The sequence below is a fragment of the Rhinocladiella mackenziei genome, assembly GCF_000835555.1.
Source record: "Rhinocladiella mackenziei CBS 650.93 unplaced genomic scaffold supercont1.4, whole genome shotgun sequence".
Taxonomy (NCBI): Eukaryota; Fungi; Ascomycota; class Eurotiomycetes; order Chaetothyriales; family Herpotrichiellaceae; genus Rhinocladiella; species Rhinocladiella mackenziei.
In genome coordinates this window covers 701,001-724,683 of record NW_013550601.1, presented here as the reverse complement: position 1 = coordinate 724,683, position 23,683 = coordinate 701,001, and the positions used below count along the sequence as shown (strand labels likewise).

Genomic DNA, 23,683 nt, shown 5'->3' with positions numbered 1-23,683 from the left:
TCCGGGCGGACAGTCAGCCTCAGGATCGTCGTAAACAGCCCCACGAACCTCCGGGAAGGTTCCAAGTTGGGGGGACGGGATTGAATGTGAGGGGCAGCCGCAACGATTGCAGGTTGCTGGCCGCTAGAAATTCGCCAACCCTCACGACGCCAGCTGACCGTCACGAGCCTAGAACAAAACTCCCATGGTCATGATGATCCATGGCGATCACAACGGCAAACAATGAGCTACTTACTTGGAAGCTCATCCTCACTTGTCTCAATGAGATGCTTGAGCCACGAATCGACCTTGCCATCATAGGGACGGAGGCGGCTGTGGTTGATGCTCACATCACATTCCTCGGGCACAGCGCACCAGCTCGCAACCTCCTGCTTGAACCGTCAAACCAAGACCGGTGACTGGGAGCCGTTCGGAGAGCGAGCGACCTTTGCTGCTTGGCCCGTGGCCATTCATGGCGAATCACCAGGCGAAAAATTTCTCCCTCTTTCCTTGTGTCATCGTCCTTGTCCCTCAGACTCGCAAGCAAGGTACGCGCTATTATCGGACTACGAGACGTATTATTTCATCCAAGACTCATCAACGGACGTACTATGAGGAAGGAGGATACGTACGCACATCACTTGATTCATAACGCCAAAAGAAAGCAACATCACGACTATCTGCTGACTGGTTCGATGTACATCGCTCCTTATCGTAATATGCGCTTCTCATCTTATCCCTCCTCCGCCGCTCCAACGAGCCCTGGGCCACTCGGATGAGAATGTTGAGCTCGATTTCGATGTATACTTCGTCGAGGATTTAGGTGAGGAGCTCAAAGGAAAAAAGAAATGGGCCGGTTGAAAGAGCGCAGCGGTGACAAACGGTAATTGGAATGCTACGCAGGTAAGAGGAGATGAAGTAGGCAGCAAGCAACTTTGGATTCGGTACATTCAGTCAAAGAATGAAGGTACGATGCAAACACCAGCCTCGAGGCCCAAGGAGATGCAGATAGTATGGCCCCACCCAATGGGAACAATCTTCCCTTGGTCCCATGCAATTTCGGTCAACCTGATGAATTGCTCCTTTTTCGCCCTCCTCACGGCCATGCAAATTCCAGAGCTACCAAAAAGGTGATGTCTTCCCTCTCAGCTCCAAGCTGGACGGCTTGCAAATCGTTCTCTCCATCCACGACTCACAAATCCTTGGTCCGCTCTTCACTGGCACGAATCCATCGATCCAGAGCTTCCCTATTCCTGATACGGAACCCAACCTTGAATGGCTTGGGCTCCGTTGTCAAGGCCGTGGGAATGCTATTGCACTCGAGAGCGTCTAGGACAGGGCGGTCGCGGGGATCTTTGGCCTGAACGAATTCAAAGGCCACAATCATACGTAGGAACGCCGTGTAGATCTCACGATTTGCCAAGTGTGATCCCACGCACATCCGGCTGCCTGCCCCGTAACCGTAGTGCGGCGTGCCACTGCCTTCTTGGTCGTCAATATATCGTTCTGGCATGAATTGGGTGGGGTCTTTGAAGTGTGTCTCATCATAATCGGCGGCCCAGGCGTTCATGTAGAACGTGCTGCCTGCCGGGATCACCGTGTCGTTGTACTTGATGTCCTTGATGCTCGTCCGCGGCAGACAAATGGGAATCACTGTCCAGAAACGGAGGATTTCTTTGGTCAATGCCGTGATGTACGGCACTTTTTCTTCCACCAGGCATTTCTCCCATGCCTCGCCATCCTCGGGGTACACCTTCATGATTTCCTCGTATGCCTTCTGCTGGATGTGTTGGCCTTGAGGCGAGGCAAGATAACCAAGACCCATGATCAGGTTACCCGGGACGGTGTCGATTCCTGCCGACACCATAGTCAAGCAGATGGACTTGAGTTCAGCATCGTTGAGCGTCTCCTCTGGATCCTTAATGATGTTGCCGGTGATACACGGTCGATCGGTGCCGTTGGCAATTCGTTCCTTGAGCATATCCAAGAAAGTGGTCAGATACTTGTCACGGCGAATGCGATATTCGGCGGCAGATTTGTTTTGTCGAGAAAGGAACGGCAGTCGCAGAAGAGGAATGTAATCCTGCCAGTTGTTCGACGTGCTTCGGAAGTTGGAGACTACACGCTCAACATGGACCACTATAAGGAATGGTCAGCTTGCTTGCCCCAAACTTTTGAATGACAGGAGATTTGCACCTTCTCTGAGTAGTTCCTGGTCAATGCCGCCATCGATACGAATGCCATAGTTCAAGGTCAAACTGGTATTGAGAGCAAATCGATGGAAATACTTGCGAGGATCCAAATCAACGGTCCCATTCATGGAATCCTTGTACATGTCCTTGATAGCCACACAACTCTCGAGATCGATGAATGGCATGTAACTCTGAACAGCAGGTTTATTCAAGGCCGTAGCCGCGACCTTGCGGCGGCGCTTGCAGGATTCATCCCAGGGCGAGGTACCGATCGTGAAGCCTTGGCTGCTTGACACGACATTGTGGAAGGTGTACAAAGTCGGGCGGGAGATGAGAGAAGATTGATTCGTGATCCAGAAATGTTTGACTGAGTCAAACGTGTTGGCAAAAATAATACGACGGTTGCCCAGTCGAGTTTGGAAGACAGGCCAGCCGTATTTCTTTGCCCAACCCGCGGTAACACGTGCATGATCCTGACCCAGTTGAAGCAGATTGCCGAATATGGGCACGCCCGGGATCTCAGGCAGACCCTTGATTTTGGGTTGATCGGTGGAGTTGAGGAAGCGGATCAAGAAATAGGCAAGTGTGAGGAAGACGAACAACAGAGTCGTCGGCGACAATGATTCGATCATCCTGATGGAAATGGACGTGTTGTTTCTCATCAATCGAAAAATTTTCCCCAGTCATACAAATGATAATATGCTCTGGATTCAAATAATCATCGAGTATTCGATTGATTGGCGCTGAGTCACTCAGAACTGGCCTCGCTTATGGTCTCTCTTTCCCGGCGAGAATTCCTGGTTTCAATCACGCTCACAGGCCAACGTATCAGCACCTTCGTTGCGGTGCAAGACACCCAGATTTGGTATGTTTATTAAGTTTGCTGATGGTGATGATGAGATTTGAGAGTGGTCCACGGCGAAGGAGATGAAATAGCCTGAAAAATATATATCTTGTTCCTTATACATTCCAGAACTGAAGCAGGTGGATAACATCATGGACGAAACTCGGGCTCAAGGAGATCTTCCTCCTCCGTTTACCGTCGGTGAGTGCGGATGTTCAGCGAGGGTTTCGATGTCACAGCGGGAGCGGTCATGTGCACACTAGCAGCCAAAGGAGGGGGAGAAATGTGTACAGCCATTGTTATAGCGGAAATATGCCCGCTGAGCCACCACCGGGCTTGGGGGGAGCCTACGGGAGCCCCATCCATCAAGGGCGACCAACAGCAAGGGAGAACAGGCCGGAAAGCAAGCTTTCTGGAGGCTGCAAGTCTGGGGTAAGATCCATTAGAGCTCTGGTGATTGGCGCCTTTCGGATCTGAGCCGACAAACTCAGAGCGGAATCGGTTGGCTTCCATATTCACATGCCTCTCCCCTTTTTGTTGTATTGTTTTTTATACCCTATTCCAATCAAATCCTATCTACTGTATTCCCCATATGCCCTGTAGACAGCACCGACTCAGATCTTCGGGGCGGGCAGAATCTTGCCCGAACACTCTCCGAACCCGACCAATCCAGTCTCCTCGGTGCCACAGACTCCGTAGAACGTAATGGTATCGCCATCCTCGAGAAATTTCCGCTCGACTCCACCATTCAATTGAATACTTTGCTTCCCGCCCTTGGTGATCTCAAGCATGCTTCCTTGCGTACCCGGCTCGATGCCGCTGATTGTGCCGGAACCCAGGAAATCTCCCACTGCCATCGGGCATCCTCCGATTGAATGGTGGGCGAGCATCTGGGGGAATGAGAAAAGGAGATGTCGTCCATTGGAGTTGAGAATTGTCGTGGATGGTTTGCCCTCGGCTGGATTTTTGTTGGGCGTCAAGTCAGTTCCAATCGATCAATACCTTCTTTTCCGGAATAGGGATCCTGGTGTTGGACTTACGAGTGATATCCACCTGTAATCGAATATCATACACGTTCTTCTCCTCCTTCTCCTGCAGATAGGGCAACAAAGGAGTATCATTCGGGATCCCCTTACATCTGAAAGGTTCCAATGCATCGGTGAGAACCACCCATGGGCTGATGGTGGATCCGAAATTCTTCGCCAGGAACGGTCCCAAGGGGACATACTCCCACGCTTGAATATCCCGAGCTGACCAGTCGTTGAGCATGACGAAGCCAAAGATATGGTCTGCCGCCTCAGATATGGGGATGTTTTTGCCCATCGGACTGCCCTTGCATAAAAATGCACCGAGTTCTAATTCAATGTCGAGTCGTCTGCACGGGCTGAAGATTGGCACTTTTGGTGTAGCTGCAGGATTCTCGAGAATCTGGCCATTAGGCCTAGTGATGGGAGTACCGGAGATGACCACTGATGATGCTCGACCGTGGTATCCCACCGGTAAATGAGTATAATTGGGCTGAAGAGCATTCTCTGGTCCCCTAAAGAGAGACCCAACATTGAATGCGTGATTCTTGCCGGCGTAGAAATCGGTATAATCTCCAATCTGCATGGGCATGTGCATGGACACTTGATCACGTGGAATCAAGCATTTCTCCTGAAGGCTCTGATTGCTCTGTAGAGCCTTTGCATTGGATGGATTCTCGGCGAAGACATCTTGAAGGAATGTCCTAACTGAGCGATGGACGGGTTTTCCTAGGGCTGCGAAGTCGTTGAGCGTCGGTTTAGAGAAACATGAAACATCGATTTCCAGAGGTGAGAATGCTCCAGACGCTGCAAATGCCTCCAGATCCAGACAATGGTCACCAATCGCCACGGCAGGTCGAGGACTTGGTTTGGATGCCGTGGAGATGATGCCGAAGGGTAAATTGGCCAAGGAGAAATGGCTGGACTTGGGGATCGGAAACCATGATTTGAGATAGGCCATGACGGACGAATGTCTGCTTTGGTATTCTTTTTCCAATTTCAATATTGATAGCTTGTTGTTATAAGATCGATGGTCTGACCTGTTCACAGTCTGTTTGTGTTTCTCTTTTGAGACTCATCGTCCACGCACGGCCCAGTGACGCCGATGAGAGTCCTGACGAGCTTCTCGGAGCAATTCCGTCCTGACACAAACCGGGGACAAAGAGGGGTTTCTCTTTTTCCTGGGATCTGATTTGCCCCGTCAATGTGGGATGAGCGAGGGAAAAGAGAGTTTTGATTATCCCTAATTTCTCGCACGCTCGTTGGACAAGTAGGAGGCCAGGCCCTATGACGAAGCGGCCGTCAGCATACAACGTCCTGAGGGTCCTTGAATCTTACTTCACGTATCTTTTGGCTACATAAGGAAGCTTGGGTTCATTCTCCCGTATACAGAATGAAAAGAGATGAAGAGATTCCTCTTTCAGGCAAGGGACGCAGGTGCTAATGTACTTGAGGACATCCGAGCCATCGGGGGAGGCTTCTCCATTAGGCCAGACGTCATGCGCGGAGATTCTTTCGCTGATACAGAACACAATGTGTCCACATCCAAGACGCAAGACGAGTTCAGGTGAAGATTCCCAGTCTTCAATATTTCTCTTTTCGGCTCTGTCTCTTCTCATCTGAGTGAACAGTTTGCCGCCTCACTACTTAAAACTTTGGGGTTGACCAACCCCCCCAACCAAAGAAAAGGAAGAGGAAAATAAATCCCAGCAATGTCCAAGACCTCTGCGTATGCGACGCCAAAATGGTGGAAAGAAGCAGTCGTCTATCAAATCTATCCGTCCTCTTTCCAAGATACCAATGGCGACGGCTGGGGGGACGTCAGAGGCATCACCTCGCGCGTCGACTACTTGAAAATCCTAGGAATTGACGTGGTTTGGACAAGTCCCATCTACAAATCCCCCCAGGCGGACATGGGCTACGATATTGCGGACTACAAAACGATAGACCCCATCTACGGTTCCGTGGAGGACGTGGAGGAGTTGATCTCTGAGCTGAAGAAGCGGGATATGAAGCTGATGATGGACTTGGTTGTCAATCACACCTCGAATCAGCACGATTGGTTCCTTGAGAGTAGATCTTCTAAGAACAACCCCAAACGTGACTGGTATATTTGGAAACCCCCGAAATCTATCAGTGACGCAGGAGGACCTGAACCCCCGAACAATTGGGCTCAGATCTTGGGTGAGGCCAATTCTGCTTGGACCTATGACACTGATACAGGAGAATATTATCTCTCTGTCTTCACGCCCGAACAACCAGACCTGAACTGGGAGAATCCTGAAGTTCGCGAGGCTGTTTGGGATGTCATGCGATTCTGGCTGAACAAAGGCGTCGCGGGCTTTCGCATGGACGTCATCAATATGATATCCAAGGTCCCAACTTATCCGGACGCCCCCATTGTCTTGGACCCAGCTACCCACCAGTATCAACCGGGTACACAGTTCTTCGTGAACGGCCCTAAGTAACTCCCTCGCCTCATCCTTCTCTACCTCCTCTGTTCCAATAAAGTGAATCTGACTCGGTCCGGCAGACTCCACGACTACCTCCGCGAGATGAACCGAGAAGTACTATCCAAGTATGAAACCATCACTGTGGGCGAAATGCCCGGTGTGTCCGACGAGACGGAGATTCTGCGCACAGTCGGCTCGGCCGCAGGCGGACTCAACATGGTCTTCATCTTCGACCTAGTGGACATCGACAAGCCGAACGTGCGCATGGCCCTGAAACCATGGGACGTCAGGGAAATGAAATCGATCATCAGCCGCTGGCAACGATGCATGATCGAGCGCGACGGATGGAACTCAGTCTTCATCGAGAACCACGACAACCCGCGCAGCGTGAGCCGGTACACGGACGATAGCGACGCGTTCCGTGACAAGGGCGCAAAGCTCCTGGCTCTCATGCAGACCACGCTCGGCGGCACCCTGTTCGTGTATCAGGGCGAAGAGATCGGGATCCGCAATGCCCCGACACACTGGGAGATTAGCGAGGAGTACAAGGACATCGAAACGATCAATTTCTGGAAGAAGTGCCAGCAGATTTACAAGGACGACCCCGCCGGGCTAGAGCACGGTAAGAAGGTCATCCATATGAAAGCTCGCGATCACGCGCGCACTCCAATGCAGTGGACGGCCGGGGACAACGCTGGATTTTGCAGTCCCGGTGTCAAGCCTTGGATGAGAGTCATGGACGATTTCAAAGATAGCATCAACGCCGAAGACCAGATGAAGCAAACTGCCTTTCAAGAGCTATCGACATGGCAGTTCTGGCAACGAGGCATCCACGATCGGAAAAAACATGCCGATGTCTTCGTCTACGGCGATTACCAGGAAATCTCGCCCGATGATCCTAATGTCTTTGCATACATTCGGATGGGCAGCCAGACGGGGGAAAAATGGCTGGTGGTCTTGAACTTCTCGGGCAGGAATGTTGAATGGATTTTGCCGGAAGACCTGGAGGTCGAGTTCTGGGCACGCAGTAACTATTTCAAGGGCCAACCAGAGAAGCCGCAAGAGGGGAAGATCCCGTTAAAACCCTGGGAAGGCATTTTGGCCAAATGCTAGATGGTTTAGAATGAAGAGAAGAGGGGGGGTGGGGGGAGGAGAATGAATTCATGTGATAATGCGCCTATGGTGAATCCTGAACGCAAAGAAAAAGATGCAGGATAGACCACAGGCATTCGAGAGAAGGGTACGGACCTTTGAGCTCTTTGCCTGATGAACAGACCATCTAGAAGCGACTCTCCTTTCAACCAGTGTGTCATGTCCCAAATGCTCCGGCCCCGGATCATCCAGCGGTTGTTCCACCGGTTTTTCCATCCTGCCCAAAACAGCTTGATGATCCGGCCAGGCTGTTCGTCAAAAGTCTTGGAATTGTGATCTGAACATTTGAGATGATATCCTTCTTTTCTCTAAGGCTTTACCATCAACTTCAACATCGCGCCTCTCTGGGTGAGGACCTTTTGTCTAAAAGTGGGTCACCTTTCTTCTCCGCACCGAGGCAAATGTGTCACAATACGAATCTCGACGAGATGTACACAATAGAATAGGGGATTATACGAAACTTACGGTCATTGGCCGAGGTCATTCTTTGGGAGCAGGTGCGGGTTTCCTCCGTCCCCCTGGCCATGAAATTCCGCACTCGTATCCTCCCCAAATGGATGGGGTTCAACAACCCGGTCTTCGAAGGAGCTTAACCATCTTTCGTCCCCCAATTCTTCTCCGGGAACTCCTCCTTTGGCCCCGGATTAAAGAGAAGTGGGAGGAAGCTAATTCGCAGGCGGCGCCAGCCACTTGGGAGCAAAAAACGGGTGGAGTATCGACTGCGTTGGTGTGGCCCCGGTCCGAATACCTGGTGAATTTTTGCCAATTACCCCGGACTTTTGCTCTTTGTAGTCCCCTCCCAATCATGGTTGGCTGTCGATCCTATGTTTTGTCGCCACGCGATGGATGATCCTCTGAGGCCAGTCAGTTGATCAATCTTGAAACCCGGAAACCTCTCCTCTGTCCATTGACAGGTTCTCTCCCCGTTCTCGCTAACAAGGCTCAAATTCCAAAGACGGTTTGAACCCACAAAAATCCTTGGAAGCCAAGGTCTTGGGGAACGTGGAAGCGTCGAGATTGAAGGCACCAAAAGAGAGAAAGAGGAATAAACTAATGCACGATCCAAGGTGTCACAGACCAACCTTGCAGGTCGCTGCTGGCACTTCCGGTCGGCAGGAGTCCAAGCTCTCCCAAGACCTGATACCCCCTATCAATTGCCGCATGTTGGCATATGTGAGTGGGAAAAGTGATAAATGTGACCCTGTGCCCCCAGTTCCCAAATCCAGCGTCCTTCACGAAGGGAGCGGTACAATATTCCTCTGTTCTCTCTTTGCGTTGCTCTCTGCTACTCCTCCCTTCTTATTCGCTCTCAACTCTTCGTTGTGGGATTCTTCTACCATATTCAAAATGACGGACAAGATCGTCGACCGATCCGAGATTGAAGATGTCCCCATTGACACTGTCGAGAAGGAGATCCAGGAAGTCAACAGCCTGAGTCTCAAAGGCGAAGCTCAGGAAATTGATCGTGCGCGGGAGAAGAAGCTTCTCTGGAAGACCGACCTCAACTTGATCCCGATTCTCTTTCTTCTTTTTCTCTGCGCTTTCATTGACCGGTATGACCTCATGACCTGGTCAACCAATTCTTGACCATCGCGCTTATAAACGGGGTTTTTTTTTTAGAATCAACATCGGCAATGCGCGCATTCAAGGCCTCGAGGAAGAGCTCAACATGAGTGGCTCAGACTACAACATCGCACTATTCATGTTCTTTATTCCTTATATCCTCCTGGAAGTCCCCTGCAACCTGATTCTCAAGAATGTCCGGCCCTCGATCTTCATCTCATCCATTATGGCCGGCTGGGGTGTGATCACCGTCTGCCAAGGAGTCACTGAATCCTTCGCTGGCCTCGTCGTTTGCCGAGTTATCATCGGCGCCCTGGAGGCCGGGTTTTTCCCAGGATGTCTCTATTTGATCTCAATGTACTACAAGCGTCACGAACTCCAATGGCGATTCAATCTCTTCTTTTCCGCGTCCATTATTGCCGGTGCATTTAGCGGCCTCCTCGCCTATGCTATTGCACACATGGACGGCATCGCTGGGTACGGTGGCTGGCGCTGGATTTTCATTCTCGAGGGCATCTTCACCGTGGTTGTGTCTGTGTTTTCATACTGGATTGTTCCCGATTGGCCAGAGACGGCCAAGTTCTTGAAAAACGATGAACGAGAACTTCTCATTCGTCGCTTGGCCACGGATGTTGAAGAAGCTAATATGAGCCATTGGAACAAGACGACGGCTAAGCGTGTCTTTAGTGATATCAAGATCTACCTTGGGTCAGTAATATGTTTCCTTCTGTGCAGCGATATTGGGCAAGAAACTAACCTTCACCAGCATTGGCATGTATCTGGGTATTGTCACCACCGGTTATAGCGGTGCCTTCTTCACCCCGACCATTCTCAAACAGCTGGGCTGGACATCAATCCGTGCACAGGTCATGTCTATCCCAATCTATGTTTTCGCCACCGTTTGCGCTCTCACATGCGCCATGGCAAGCGACAAAATACGCCATCGTTTTGGATTCATTGTTACCGGCTGTCTGGTCGCCACTATCGGATATGCGATATTGTTGAATATGCATTCAGTCGCCGTCGGTGTTCGATATTTTGCCCTGTTTGCCGTTATTGGTGGCGGATATATTGCCCAGCCAATTACTCTCGTTTGGTTGAACAACAATGTCTCCGGGCACTATAAACGAAGTGTGAGCTCTGCTATGATGGTTGGCTGGGGTAATTGTGGTGGTATCGTTGCATCGTAAGTTCTCTCGAGGCACATGTTCAGTGGTGTGACTGACCAACGGGCCCAGGAACATGTTTGTCACTAGTCAGGCACCGGAATATCCGCTCGGATTCGGTTTGGGATTGGGTCTGATATGGTTGTGCGTCCTCTGTTCAGTCATATTATTCTTCTACATCAGACGGGAAAACAAATTGAGAGACCAAGGCCGAAGAGATGATAGGTATAATTTGCCAGAAGAGGAGAAGAGAAATATGGGAGACGATCACCCGGCTTTCCGCTTCACCTATTGATCTGGACATCGAAAACTGGATCGGTCGGACCAACAGTCCCAATTGAAGGCTCTGATTCATGTGCAGACGTACGTGTCTCAAGGCAAACCATGGTTGGAAATAGTTATTTAAATAGATAGAGCTAACGGTTCCTGGCGGAGACGGAACGAGTCGACAGATGCCTCTCTTCGACATGGTAGCTCGCATTCTTTCTCGGCCCGAATATCGTGGCCACTATTCTGAAGCTTGACCAAAAGGGCACTACCACTGAATTTGGCCAAGGTTGATCTCCGAGTGCTCTTTTGGATCCGAATAGGGGATGGAAAAATAGTTCGAAGGCAGAGCCACTCTCCATCCGAATTTCCAAGGCCGTGAAGCCAGGCACGACTCTCGGAGGCCGCGTTGTCAAAGTGGTATAAGAGAGAACTCTTGATGGATCGTTTGTTAACCAACGGTTTCGGGAGGGGGGAAACATAGATTTCACATACTCTCTGAATCAGTTCTTTATTGCTTTTAGCGGCACCCGCCGGGTTGAATAGCCCACCGTCGTGAGATGCAGGAGGAGCTTCCGCACAAGACGTTCTCTTCCTCGTGCATCGACGCGCATGAATGGACCGTTGGTGTTTTGGCATTCGCTGGACTCTGCGTTCAAGTGCGAATCCATAGAAATCTCGAACTTTCGTCTTCAGGCTCCCGCCTTACAAGCTCATTTGTCACACGTGTTTCGTCGTCCCGATAACCTCTCCTCTCACTTGGTCCCAGTCAATACTGTTATCCAGCTCTTCATCCACCCGTCCGACAATTGTGATGTTATCGCCTCGGACCAGATATAAACCATGGCTGACTTGAGAGCTTGGTTCAGGGTCATCTGCAGGACGAATAATTCGTTCAACCGTGTCGTTCAAAACGATGTTGGTGACCTGATCGCAGGAGAGGAGGGTGCCAATTAAGGTACGCCCATCGACTGTTATGACGAGGACTTTTTCTGTGTGAACCATAAGCATATCATCGCAGTCAAGTCCAAAGCAGGGTGGTCACATATACGGTTAATGTAGGACTGTAGAGACATTGCGAGGAACGGCCAATCAGTCGTGTGAGAGCAAGGAGGCACGGAGGGGAGAGCAGCTGGACGCGTCAATGGCAACTGCTTGACTCGACAACCTAATGATTGAGTAAATTTATCCGTAAGAATTGTACGAATCGCAAAATTGCAGGCGGCTGCTGAACTCACCAACCACCAAAATCCGGGGATCCACTAGGCGGCATTGCGTTGGTTTTGGCATTTTCAGCCTTATGGGAACCCATTCATCGTGTCATCCTCCCACATCATGTGAAGACGCTGAAACCATCTCATTCCTGTTGATCATAGAGTCTGCCCTCCTTCTTTTCATCTCCGAGAAGACTTGAGAGCCAACTTCGTCCATGCCACCGTCAGATAGCCACTGTCGACCTGCAACACGTCGTCTCTTGTCGTCCGCCTCACTATGATCCACATACTCCAGCCATGGATGTGGCAGCGTCTCCTAGCTTGGAATCTATCCTGTCATTATGGCCTATTGCCAGCACTCTGAGCCAGCACCTTCCAGTGGGGGATCTCATCAGCCTTGCCAGACTCAGCACTACTCTCCGTGCTCTTCTTCATGGCTTCGACGAACTAGAGCAAACCAAAGTACCTTTAGACCTTCATTTGGTTCGAAAGGAGCTACACATTGGCAATCATGGTACCCCATATTGGCAGCGACTCAAGGACCTGGCACCGTTCGAGTGCTCGTCTCGGACTCACACCAAAGGACCGGATCCCAAACCTTGCCGCTACTGTTCCAGGCCAATTTGCGACGCCTGCATTGTACGGTCATCTTTCGCCAGAGGCCACGAAAATACCTTCCAGAATCGGACTCGATATCTCTGCAGGAATTGCTGGGACAATGGAAATTCAAGTCGAAGCCAACGCTACCCACTGACACCTTCAAAGGATTCCCACCGTAAAAGGAAATGGTATGATCCAGATGGCAGCACCCGGGACTATTGCACGTGTACTCTGAAAGACGATGGCTGGCTCTGTCTCAGCTGTAAGGATCTGCAGAATCGGGAAGCCATCTCATCGTCAGAGATGTATTGTCATGGTCAAGACTGCGGCGCACCTCTGGATGCCGATAAAGATCGAAGGAGGATTTGTCTTTGGTGCAATAAAGCCCTCCCAAGACAAGTCGGCGGAACTACTAGGTATCATTGGAATCAGAAAATGATCGAAGCTCGGGCACGGAATGCAGCTTCGCGTCAGGCTGACCTCGAAGAGTACAACCGACGACGATTGAAATTGATGCGGATGTCTCGTCGAGAAATGCGCGGCGATGAAGCAGTCAAAGACGACCCAGATGCTGATCTCCCTCAGTTTGTACGCCACCTTGACACCATCAATTACCGCCGCTATATGCCAGACTCAGCCGCTCCAAGTGCCAATTCTGTATATGACTCCAAAAGAGGCTACTGGAGATACCACATGGAATTTCTCCTGTGGATTAAAAAATGTTGCGCACATGTCCCTGCGCCACAACAGTTGAGTAGGTATGGCAAGCAAAGCGACCATGGTGCCCTGGTCTTTTCGCGGACGAATGCAGAGAAGATGAACGACAAGTATGACTTATTGACGATGATGCCTTCAATGGAGGAGGATCGGACGGAAGAATGGTGTACTCTGAAAGCGGTGATCCTCGAACTCCTTCTGGTACGAAAACTCGACTACGAAACAGTAGCACAAACCATGCACGAAGAGTATGACTTCAGCGCCACCATTAAAGAATATCGAAAGATGCTACATCTGTGGTACTCCCAGGACCGGATCAGAGAGCACAGAAGAAAATCCCTGGACCAGGAAGGTGACGGAGATGGAGATCTTGGGCCAAGTTCTAACGTGGAAGAAGTGCCGAGGACTGAATCCGACACCCGGGATGACCACGTCATTGTCATAAGGAATTGGCGACTCCACGGGGGAACAGTCGTCATGCCAGACATGTCAAACAAGGAGGAGAGAGCTGAAAACAGCGAGACCGACTCAGACGTGGACGATTCTGACGATTCAACGAGGCTTCCCCAGACGAAACCGCGGCCCAATTCAACCCAAGAACCAGACTTACCTTCAGGCACGAGCTCTGCCCCTGTTTCCTCAGCGCAACACTCGGCCGACGCAGAAACCACCTCGTCAACCAGCGAGATTCCAATACCCGTCCGCTCCACGATGGAAAACCTCGTCCATACAGACGAAGAACCCCCGCCGTACACCGCAGATGGCTGGACATGGCAATGATATGAATATGCACTTGACGCAACTCACTGGATCTTCGGAGATTGGAAAGGAACCACGGAATGCGACCTTCCTTTGACCAGTAAAAGCCGAACCGGCCATGTGTATGTCCTCCGACGATCCAAGCAGTGGTATAGGTAATTCCTGACGAAAAGTACTCCATATCTGATATACTCTCAAATCGGCCACGCTGCTGTATTTCATATGCCCTCTCATTGCCTTCCTTCCGCACCCAATATGAACTCTCTCTGCTGCCTTTGCCACTCCTCATATCTGCTTAGCAGTTACTCTCTCATACTGCGTCCACTCTCGCTTCTCAAATAAAAAGCTCCCTTCGGCCCTCTTTGGTGTCCTATCTTCGCCTTTTCCTCAACCACTCACACAACACTTTGACCAAAACAAGCTTCGTTCGCTCAGGATATCCCAGCTTCCTTCTGCTAGCAAGCCATTTTCGGTACAACAAGTTACCTTGCCAAACAGGATATCCCCATTACCCATACACACGTCCATCCTTGGCCACTGTGGTGCCTCACATCACAATCACAATGCCTCGATCCAACACCAAGACTAAAAGAGCAACAACATACCCTTCGATGCTATGGCCAGAGCCACCGGGGTTCACCTTGTTCCAACCAATTCTTGCTCTCTTACAATCTCCGCGTATATGACCCTACGACGTTGAGGAGGGCAAGAAGGATTTTCATCGCCTCTTCAACCAGGGTATGACTCACTAAACAGACCTACTGCCAACATCAGTATATCCCCCAGCCAGAAACCTGAACTTGTTCTCTTCTGACCGATCCTAGTACAACCGGTTTCTTGACTACTGGCATGATGCTTGGTACCAGCCTGGCCGATCCACATAGATGGACCTACCTTATCACTTTGCAATTTGTTGCCTTGACCTTGCAGAAGGTCTAGGGACGACGGTCTCCATTCCACCAGCAGATTACAGGTGCATTTTCTTGGTTGGCCAAGGCTCAGTCATCCTTCATCGTTCTTGATTCTTGAAGCGACATCAGTAGTACAGCGCTGATATAATAGATCCAGCATACTTTAGCATAGGTGCTGATCAACACATCATGTTCAGATTGACAAGAGATGCTTCCGAAAGTCCTTCCTTTCTTTCTCGTGCTATAACTCCCGGTGCCGTCTATGTCTTTCCCATCTCTTCTCAAAATTCTCGTTGCCTGAGCAAAGTAACCTCACCATCATCTCGAAGTTGAGTGGAAACCATGGGTTCTGCGTAGCGTAGTCGGAAACGTATCTTCAGCTCATGGTGAATGCAATGCACAGATATTAAGTATTTATTGAACAATGCGATCCGGAGCTAGCGACAGTGATGAGAGGGCCAAGAAAGAAAAGGAAAGAAATATGACCTCCAATTTCCACGGTGACGTCCCAAGCAAAGCACGACGATTCTGACTCAACTCCACTAGATGTATGTAAGTAATGGCATTTTATGTCCTTGATTCCTCCGATCCCATTCATCCTGGGCCCGTAATTCAGCCTATTCCCGGTCAGAACTGAGCTCCCTGCTCCCTGCTCAGATTGCACTGCGCTGCACTGCATCGCTCTGCACCATCGCTCCGTGGCTGCCTTCCTTTGCGTTGTCACTGCTTTATCCGCGCCCAAGGCAGACCAGGCCAACTGGACCAGTATTGATTGGTCTCCTAAAGAGGGTCCAGTCAACACTGACGGCCACCAGTCATCCACCATATGTTTGTCCCACCACCAGGCGTTTTCAACCCTCACTGACCGTCACCCTTCCACATATATGTTCTCCCCAATGTGAGCTCTACACACGCCCGCCGCTTAAAGAAACTTCCACCGCAATACAACCGACATTTCGCCAGAACTGTCTGGTCCGGGACCAGATCATGACCAGAATCAAACGAGGAACGACGCGTTTATTCTTGGCCGAAGCCCAGCGTTTCCTCGACGGCAGTTGAAAGCTTCAGGTTGAGAGTATCATAAGATCTGTATGGCGGAAGGTCAAGACGATTGAAACTGTACTGCGTTAGGAGAATCTCTGCGTGACAAGAAAGTAAAACGTACCACGTATGACTCTTCGGCAAGGCGTTGACCTCACCAGCCTTCTCGATCGTGAATCTTCTCGGGCCATCACTACCTTGCAGATCCTTGAATCCGTTGACAGGAATACGGCTCGTGCCTGTGGCGAATTGGAGGAGACGACTCTTCTGCTCAGCATCCCAGGATCGAATCACCTTCCAGAAGTTCTGGATCACTTCGTCCTGCTCCTGGTAGCCACGGTAATCGGTGTGTTTCTTCCAATCGTCAACGTCAATGTCAGCAATACCGCCGATCAACAACTCGAGTTCACGCTCATCAAAAACATTGACGAGATCTGCCGGGATCAATTCGTTGAAACCTGTGATGAAGGCATTGAACTGCTCTTCAACCCGTTTCTGGATCTTCCATTCTGTCACGAGTCTAGATGGTATTAGTGTTTGAACTATTGGGATTCCCAAAGCGGGCCAAACTCACTCGACATATTCTCTCTTATTCTCATTTGTGACCTGGATGTCGCGGCCGCCAGGTTTCAAATCAATAGTCTTGGTCTCACCAAATTGTTCATCTTCAATAGAGAAAGTTTGGTCAAGGATGTCGGTGATATCGTTCTCCAGAGTCCACGTCAAGTTCTTATGGTACTCTTCGTCCACACCCTCCATATCGTTGATGGTGACCTTCTTGCGAAGCATCATCTTGTAGAACGCCCCGATGAAGAATGAATCCAGGAAGCGACGATGGAAGATAGCAAGCCCAACAACTCGCCCAATAAATTTGAAGTAGTTGAGATGTTCGGGGTTAATGCCGGAGTGTGGATTGATTTGCAGAGTGTAATTGTCATGCGCAGAGTATTCGAACAGGCAATAGAAAGGGTTGAACATTTCGTGTGAGAGCAAGAAGAAGAATTCGCTGATCATATATTAATGCACAGATATATCTTCCAGATGTTCATCGTTGACTTACCGAGAGAGACCACCATAGTCAAGACCGTCCTCACCATCGAATTTGATCATCAATCGCTTCTTCAGATCGGTCGCGCTTTGTCGCATGATCTCAGCATAGGAATCTTCGAAAATGGCGCCCCGTCGGACTTTGATGTGACATTGACCAGACAGGATACGCAAAGCCGGTTGCGAACGGAAGTAGATCAGCTTTCGCCGGAAATCACGCTTGTACTGTGGGACGCCTTGATCCAACGACGATGGCAATCGTGGATCGTCCCAGGTTGTCGTCTTGGTATTGTGATCCACGAAGTATACACGGGCTGTATTGGTGAGTCGCATTTCCCATCCGCTGGGCAATGGTCCCAATTGCGATACGGGCTGTTGTTGAATGGTGGTGTTGTTTCCAGAAGGGTTGTTTCCATACATGCGAATGTATTGTTGTCGTCTCGGATCCACCCAAGTGGTGGTTCGTGTATTGTGGTCCACGAAATAGGCACGACCTTCAGGGGTGTGTCTCTGTTCCCATCCAGCGGGAAGTTCACCAGTTCCTGCAGTGGTGGCCCCGGTGGCCATCATAGATACGGCATTTTGCTGAGAAGGCGATCCTCCTCGACTGTCTTGCAAGTTGGGCGAGCTGGCTCCGGTGCGATCTTCGGGAAGCATACGATTTTGGTGTCGTTGTCGTTCCATCTGCATATTTGCTTCGGCACGATTTCTTGCTTCGCTTTCACTCATGTGGTTGGACGGTCGCGTCCATGTTGTGGTCCTGGTATTGTGATCAACGTAGTAGGTTCTGCCCAGATTATCTTCTCTGCGTTCCCATCCAGCGGGCAAACGTCCTTGACTGTCTTCAAAAGAGCTGAACCCCCCGGATCTTCCAGTACCATTGACCTGAGGTTGTGGCATCGTTCCGTTGATAGCAGTGCTAGAAGCCCTTGCTTCTCCTGAGCCAGATGTAGCTGTTCGTGACGGGGCTGGGCTCCGGGAACGGATGGGTAGGGTTTGGTTGACGTTCGTGCTGCTGGAGTATGGATTTGAGCCGTTAACGCTGGAAGAGGTACTCGGAGCAGGCCGATTCTGCTGATTTGGAGGTGGAGAGGAGAGATTGGTGGATAAGTTCACGATCAATTTTCCGTGAACCACCAAGTTGTCGGTGGACTTCTTAAGATCCCGAGTGAGCATCTCTGATTTGGTGTTAGTATCATTCTTCTTCCTCTCAAGCACGCATAGATGTAAAGCATACCATCTCCGCCCATATCTAAATCAATGGCGTCGCCGATTCGAATGTTGATGACACCAAGGAAGCCCTGGTCCTTCTTTTTGAATTTCTTCTGATCGAAGATTTGTATAGCTAAAATACTGTCCTCTGTGACTCGCCTATATCATGATCAGTCAAAGTCTCTTTGTCAGGGGGATGTTTCACAAACATGTCAAAGGCTTCATTCCAATAAGGGTTCAATGTTTTCTTGATCACCGAGGTCGTCCTCGTTTGTTCTCCCGAGATGGTCGCCACAGCGAACGGGTCGGGAAATCCTGAACAATCTCAGTCACCGAATCATATATGCTCATCCATTACATAAACTCACGGAAGACATCTCTTTTATACAAGCCATCAGCCGCGATGACTAAGTTTGGTCAGTGTCGAGGTTTTGACGGGTGAGAGGACGGATGATCGACATACTGGTCACTCGCAGATTGGGCTCTCTATTTCACACACATTAGGATCCGTGGGCCATCAACATATCTGGAGAGGACACGTACGCAGGCAGATTCGCTTCAGGCATCCTGATTTCTCGACCGCGTTGTTGCGGTCCAAGTATCCAGCCAGCGGCAGCTGTACGGCGGGGCAACTTGGATGTCGAGGGATGGGCGGTGATGATAGACCACGACAGGAGGTGCTTCACACCAGGTCGATGCTCAGCTGTATGTTCACTTGATGATTCTACTGCTCATAAGAATCTCAGGACAGGGTCGAGTCGTATTCGCGGATGGGCCAGTAGCCAGTGGAGATGGACCGCAGGGCGAGGCGCAGCTCGACGTTTGAGGCGCTAAGAAGTTTGCGGAAGGGGATGGTTCGCAGAAGTGCTGAGGGACTTTTATCGCCTTGCATGGGAAGTACAGCAAAGTGATATAGAACGGCACTCATGTCATGATTGCATAATAACGATAAAATTTCGACAAAATACCACCGTCACAGCAAGAGACTGTACGGAGGTGTGGGATTTGATAAACCTGAGTCAATCCATCCAGTGCCCGGGAGTAACTTGGTCGTGGAGGTGGAGGATCGGAGGCCGTGGTTGACAAAGCACCTCCCACTGCAGATGGCTTACATCATACGGACCGCAGGGAGAAAATACACCAAACAACTTGAAGTTATTCTTATTGCCCATTAAATAGGACAGTATCACCTTAATTTCCTGTCAGTGATCGCATTTTGATGCCATAAATGTCAAAACCCTGTTTCTTTTTGCCTTCCCCAAAATACTGGTATCGGCCGAGGACTTTGGTATCAATGAGCCACTTTTTCAACCTCTCAAGACTTCGCCCCGACCGACGACTTGACCCGCTTCCTCGCTGACCAAATATCGAGTCCAAGACGTGAACCAGCCCAATACCAATGCCGCTGTTATGTTCTTTCGATAGATTGTGCTCCGTCCCGTGCCCGTAATGTGTCACGTGCCTTTCACAACACTCCAGGTGGGCCAGAGGATCTCTCGGCTCAATAAGGGGCATATCCACGTCCTCGTCCTCGAAAGCCACCTCGTGGACCACCTCGTGAATTGCCATAGCCACCACCATAGCCTCCATATCCTCCTCGTCCTCCAAATCCACCACCACGTCCTCCACGTAGGGTGCCGCCTCGCCCCCCACGACCACGGGCCATGCCGGGAAGATTGGTGCGTTTGGGTACGACCTATCAAGCAACTGTCAGCACCATCTCTCCAGTCCAGGGGTCATGCACACCTTCAGATTTCGGCCGCGGAAGAGGCTCTCGTTAAGAACCAACGCCTGTGCCACCAAACCCGGGTCTGAGAATTCCACATATGCATACCTGCGCGAGTTCCATTAGCGATCCATCTCTTGCCAGGCAGCATGAAATGATTTTTTGAAGATTTTTGGACCGCATCCAGCTCTTGAACAAGCCTTATGCAGGATAGTGCTTGGATAATTTTTTAGACCCACCCCTTTGGATGACCAGTGAACTTGTCCAGCAGTATGGTGACTCGGTTTATTGATCCCGGTCCACTTGCAAAGTGTGCTTGAATCTCTTCTGGCGTAGCGCCGTAGTCCACATTGCCAACAAAGATGCTTCGCGCGTCGACGTCTTCTCTGTCTTCCCTGGGTACGCTCTCGGATTGCTGTTCGAGTTGACTTTGCATCTCTCGTAGCTTGGCCGCCTCTGACTCCATCTCGGCAACGCGTCTTTTCATCGCGGCGATTTCTTCCTGTAGGAATGTGATCAGCACATCGTGGACGAAAGGGTGGTTGCGTAGTGGAGGTGATGGGGCCGGAACAGCCTATATGCAACGGAAGGAATGGTCCTTACTTCTTCTTCACCACCATCCTCCTGGCTCCCTCTCCGATCATCTTTGGCATTCAGTTCATCAGTCATTTTGAACGGTTATATGAGGTCTATGTGCGAAAGAGGTGGGCGTAGGTTGACGGGAGAGGTTGAGGAAAGCAGCCAAACTGCAGTTGACAGGGGGAAGATTCGGATGAAGGGTCGTGTCATGCGAGATGAAGATACGATGACAGGAAACGGTATGAGTTACGCCAACAAAGAGTGGCGTTGGTGACCCGAAGTGAGGCTGCTGGCAATCTGGAAGTGAAGGGTATGGTGAATATTTCGCAAATGTAGCAGACGGCAGACGGGCTTTCGGTTAGGTCGAGTCCGCAAATCGATGCCTGCCAAGTGGGCCTGTCCTTTTTGGGCCAAAGGCAATGCCGCCAAAGCCTGTTCTGAATATGACTGCACTGATTGATTTCCATGTAACGAGCAAAATAAAAGTTGACCAGCTGACGAAGGTCTCGAGAAGTCATCGACATTCCACCTCAAGCAAATGTCACCGGATATTTCTTGCTTCTTTCGATGTACTCGTACATAGTGTCACTGGCAGAGTCTAACTTTTCCCAGCTCTTCGCTGCATTAGAACTTTAATCCACCCTCAAACAAAGCAATTCCCTAGTCTGGCGGTCATTCTGGACTCGCAACATCGAAGATAGTCATTCCCAGAGCAAAGACTTGACGGTCACCGTTCCAATAACAGTCAGGACGGACACAGACCCGAACATTAAACGACAATCGTCTCGTGAATGTAACCGCAGACAGACTTCCACCCGCAAAACGATATCGTATCCCACTGAAGTTGCAATCATCCCGCTGAAGGCCTCACCCCATTCTCTAGCAATAACTTCTCATTTCTGGAAACCTCTCGTTCATGAAATGTGTATAGAATCGGAAATAATCCTTCACCGTACTCTCATCGCCATCATCATCCTCTGTCGCAAACGCTGCTTTCTTCGCATTTTTGGAGAATGCCAGGATGGGATATGACTCGACGTCCTTTTCTTCTTTTAGGAGGATGAATTCCAGGACTTTGGCTTTGTGCGCAATACTGTGGAAATGCCATTGCTTGCCACGATAGCGCAATGAAAGGTTGAAGTCCTTTGGAGAGAGCGTTTGCGTAGGGAGTTCGAGCTTTGAATGAGATTGGGATTTGGCAATACTGCCGTGGCTGGTTGGAGAGAAACCTGAAGAGGACTTTCGATTTGAAACGGTCTGTGCACTGAAGGTCTTTAAACGGCAAGTAGGTGGAGATTGTGATCGAGATGATTGTCTCAAGTCGACACCTATGGCAGAACCGTCTCGGCACGCAACGCCCGGTTGATGGGATTTGTGTTTCTTGCCTCCTGCGAGCTTATGATAGTCGTGATTGACGCGTGATCTCTTTTCACTACCAGTCGATTCCGGGACATCGGGCGTAGTTTCTCTGCTGATAATGTGATGAATGCTTCGGACATCGGACGCTGTCAAATCACAAGGTAGGGTTGACTGTTAGCTCGTAGCATTCATACGGGCTGACATGGTAGACGTACCGTCAGAGGAATAATCAACATTGGCTGGATCATCCGCGCCGGCGGTGGTATCAGAAGAAGAGGTCGTAGTCGCTTGTGCTTTGGCTTCTGCGAGGCGTTTCCCTGACCAATTGTCAGTTGACAGCTTCTCGTTGGTGGTGTTGTTCTGACGAACTCCGTGCTCTTTGGGCAAGTCTGTCCTGGATTTGTTTTCTCTTGCGTGGATCCTGGACACCGAACCAGTTGCCGTCCTCAGCTTTCGCTCTCCTCATGACTGCTGCATCAAAACAAGATTATTGACCAATCACTGATAGGGCAATATTAGAAAACCAGTATATTCTGATATTGACTGGGGCGTTTGTCGTTGGTGATAGGGTAGCGTGGTTTCCATTTTCGGCCAATCACGTGACAAAGCCGGCTTGGCAATGTAGCAACTCGCATCCTTCTACTCATTTAGTCTTGCTCTCTTGTTTAGATAGAACAACGCATTCCTTCATCTCTTCTCTAGACTCCACAGTCTATCATCCTTGATACTCCGGCCTCCAACAACTCCGGCCCAGATCGATACAAAGACAGGGAGAAGATGTGTAAACCAGTGGGTGACTGAGCCAGAGAGACTCAAGAGAGGGGCGGACGACGCGATTCAGACGAAACACACCCCCAATGACGATACTCACCTGAACAACCTCTTGAAAAGAGAGGGTTGCGCAAATGTAACCGCTTTTTGGTATCTAATTCCCCATACTACACCTTAGTAATATCATTCTCAATGCACCCAGAGGCACAAGCCAATCGATGCACGGACCAAATGGCCAGTCAAAAACGGTTGTGATTTTACCAATCCACCATTTCCGATTTCAAATGCCCCCCATCAAGGCAATCTTGAGTCACGGGAAGGCCTTGGTGCCAGATGACTTTTGACTTTTGACCACATGGTCGCAAAGAATTCAACGACCTTCGGACAAGGCTCCTTCACGCATGTTACCCAACGATTTCGCAACCGTGGCTCCATAAAGAAAGGGATCCGCGGCTATTCGGTCATCTGTGCTAGCTCCTCGGCCTCATCTCCATCCCACCAAATACCTAGTACCCATGGGGTAAGATACCAAGGCTAGTTTCTCCCTCCTGGCACGTGCAGAACAGCCCTGTTGCCGTCGGATCCGAAGATTGTTGCGATCTGGGGTTCTATACTCCGAAGTACGGAGCTGATTCCTGGAACCGTCGCTAGTTTGCAGAGATCGCGTCAACAGCGTTGGCCACTAGAGAGCTGTGATTGGGATGATGAGATGGTTTGTTGATGGTTTGAATTGCGATTAACTTGCTGCTAGGCCGTCTTCCAAAAAACAGAATCGAACCATACCATTCCACGTCTGTGTCGAAGCCATCTTCTGCCTTGAATGGGCAATCCCCTTTGACCGTTGCCTTTTGGTTGCCACCCAGATGGCAGACGGCTGCTCCAAATATTGTACTAAAATTGATCAAGGTCGTTGCTTGATGGGTACGGGGATTTACGGAGTCTCCATGTCTTGGTGGATTTGCCCCCGAACCAGCTCCGCGATATTTTCTTTTGAAACCTCCCCGTGTTGGTCATCTTCCCATCGTGGTATTCGTCAGCTTACTTCCACTAATTCAGTGGCTTGTATCACTCTTCTTCGTTCAGCATGGCGATCTGACAAAAAACCA

General features: G+C 50.2%; 9 protein-coding genes across 9 annotated transcripts; 3 read left to right on the top strand and 6 right to left on the bottom strand.

The window, feature by feature from the left end:
• Positions 1-1,171: 1,171 nt before the first annotated feature.
• Z518_05387 (phenylacetate 2-hydroxylase) lies at positions 1,172-2,803 on the bottom strand (the record flags this gene model as incomplete). Its single annotated transcript, XM_013416199.1, has 2 exons — positions 1,172-2,118; positions 2,176-2,803. 2 exons carry the CDS (start codon positions 2,801-2,803, stop codon positions 1,172-1,174), a joined length of 1,575 nt encoding a protein of 524 aa, XP_013271653.1.
• Positions 2,804-3,629: 826 nt separating this feature from the next.
• Z518_05386 (fumarylacetoacetase) lies at positions 3,630-5,001 on the bottom strand (the record flags this gene model as incomplete). Its single annotated transcript, XM_013416198.1, has 2 exons — positions 3,630-3,973; positions 4,056-5,001. 2 exons carry the CDS (start codon positions 4,999-5,001, stop codon positions 3,630-3,632), a joined length of 1,290 nt encoding a protein of 429 aa, XP_013271652.1.
• Positions 5,002-5,752: 751 nt separating this feature from the next.
• On the top strand, positions 5,753-7,606 carry Z518_05385 (uncharacterized protein; the record flags this gene model as incomplete). The annotated part of the gene is made up of 2 exons (XM_013416197.1): positions 5,753-6,504; positions 6,574-7,606. 2 exons carry the CDS (start codon positions 5,753-5,755, stop codon positions 7,604-7,606), a joined length of 1,785 nt encoding a protein of 594 aa, XP_013271651.1.
• Positions 7,607-8,992: 1,386 nt separating this feature from the next.
• Positions 8,993-10,669, top strand: Z518_05384 (uncharacterized protein; the record flags this gene model as incomplete). Its single annotated transcript, XM_013416196.1, has 4 exons — positions 8,993-9,198; positions 9,266-9,916; positions 9,975-10,394; positions 10,447-10,669. 4 exons carry the CDS (start codon positions 8,993-8,995, stop codon positions 10,667-10,669), a joined length of 1,500 nt encoding a protein of 499 aa, XP_013271650.1.
• Positions 10,670-11,361: 692 nt separating this feature from the next.
• Z518_05383 (uncharacterized protein) lies at positions 11,362-11,717 on the bottom strand (the record flags this gene model as incomplete). Its single annotated transcript, XM_013416195.1, has 2 exons — positions 11,362-11,633; positions 11,693-11,717. The coding sequence occupies 2 exons, from the start codon at positions 11,715-11,717 to the stop codon at positions 11,362-11,364; spliced, it is 297 nt and encodes a 98-aa protein (XP_013271649.1).
• Positions 11,718-12,152: 435 nt separating this feature from the next.
• On the top strand, positions 12,153-13,952 carry Z518_05382 (uncharacterized protein; the record flags this gene model as incomplete). The annotated part of the gene is made up of 1 exon (XM_013416194.1): positions 12,153-13,952. One exon carries the CDS (start codon positions 12,153-12,155, stop codon positions 13,950-13,952), a length of 1,800 nt encoding a protein of 599 aa, XP_013271648.1.
• A 1,907-nt stretch (positions 13,953-15,859) lies between these two features.
• On the bottom strand, positions 15,860-18,708 carry Z518_05381 (E3 ubiquitin-protein ligase RSP5; the record flags this gene model as incomplete). Its single annotated transcript, XM_013416193.1, has 9 exons — positions 15,860-15,959; positions 16,008-16,403; positions 16,458-16,889; positions 16,944-18,108; positions 18,168-18,301; positions 18,352-18,457; positions 18,511-18,549; positions 18,606-18,628; positions 18,686-18,708. 9 exons carry the CDS (start codon positions 18,706-18,708, stop codon positions 15,860-15,862), a joined length of 2,418 nt encoding a protein of 805 aa, XP_013271647.1.
• A 935-nt stretch (positions 18,709-19,643) lies between these two features.
• Positions 19,644-20,537, bottom strand: Z518_05380 (uncharacterized protein; the record flags this gene model as incomplete). The annotated part of the gene is made up of 4 exons (XM_013416192.1): positions 19,644-19,838; positions 19,889-19,976; positions 20,108-20,370; positions 20,472-20,537. 4 exons carry the CDS (start codon positions 20,535-20,537, stop codon positions 19,644-19,646), a joined length of 612 nt encoding a protein of 203 aa, XP_013271646.1.
• Positions 20,538-21,326: 789 nt separating this feature from the next.
• Z518_05379 (uncharacterized protein) lies at positions 21,327-22,272 on the bottom strand (the record flags this gene model as incomplete). The annotated part of the gene is made up of 3 exons (XM_013416191.1): positions 21,327-21,952; positions 22,022-22,123; positions 22,176-22,272. 3 exons carry the CDS (start codon positions 22,270-22,272, stop codon positions 21,327-21,329), a joined length of 825 nt encoding a protein of 274 aa, XP_013271645.1.
• Between the last annotated feature and the right edge of the window lie 1,411 nt (positions 22,273-23,683).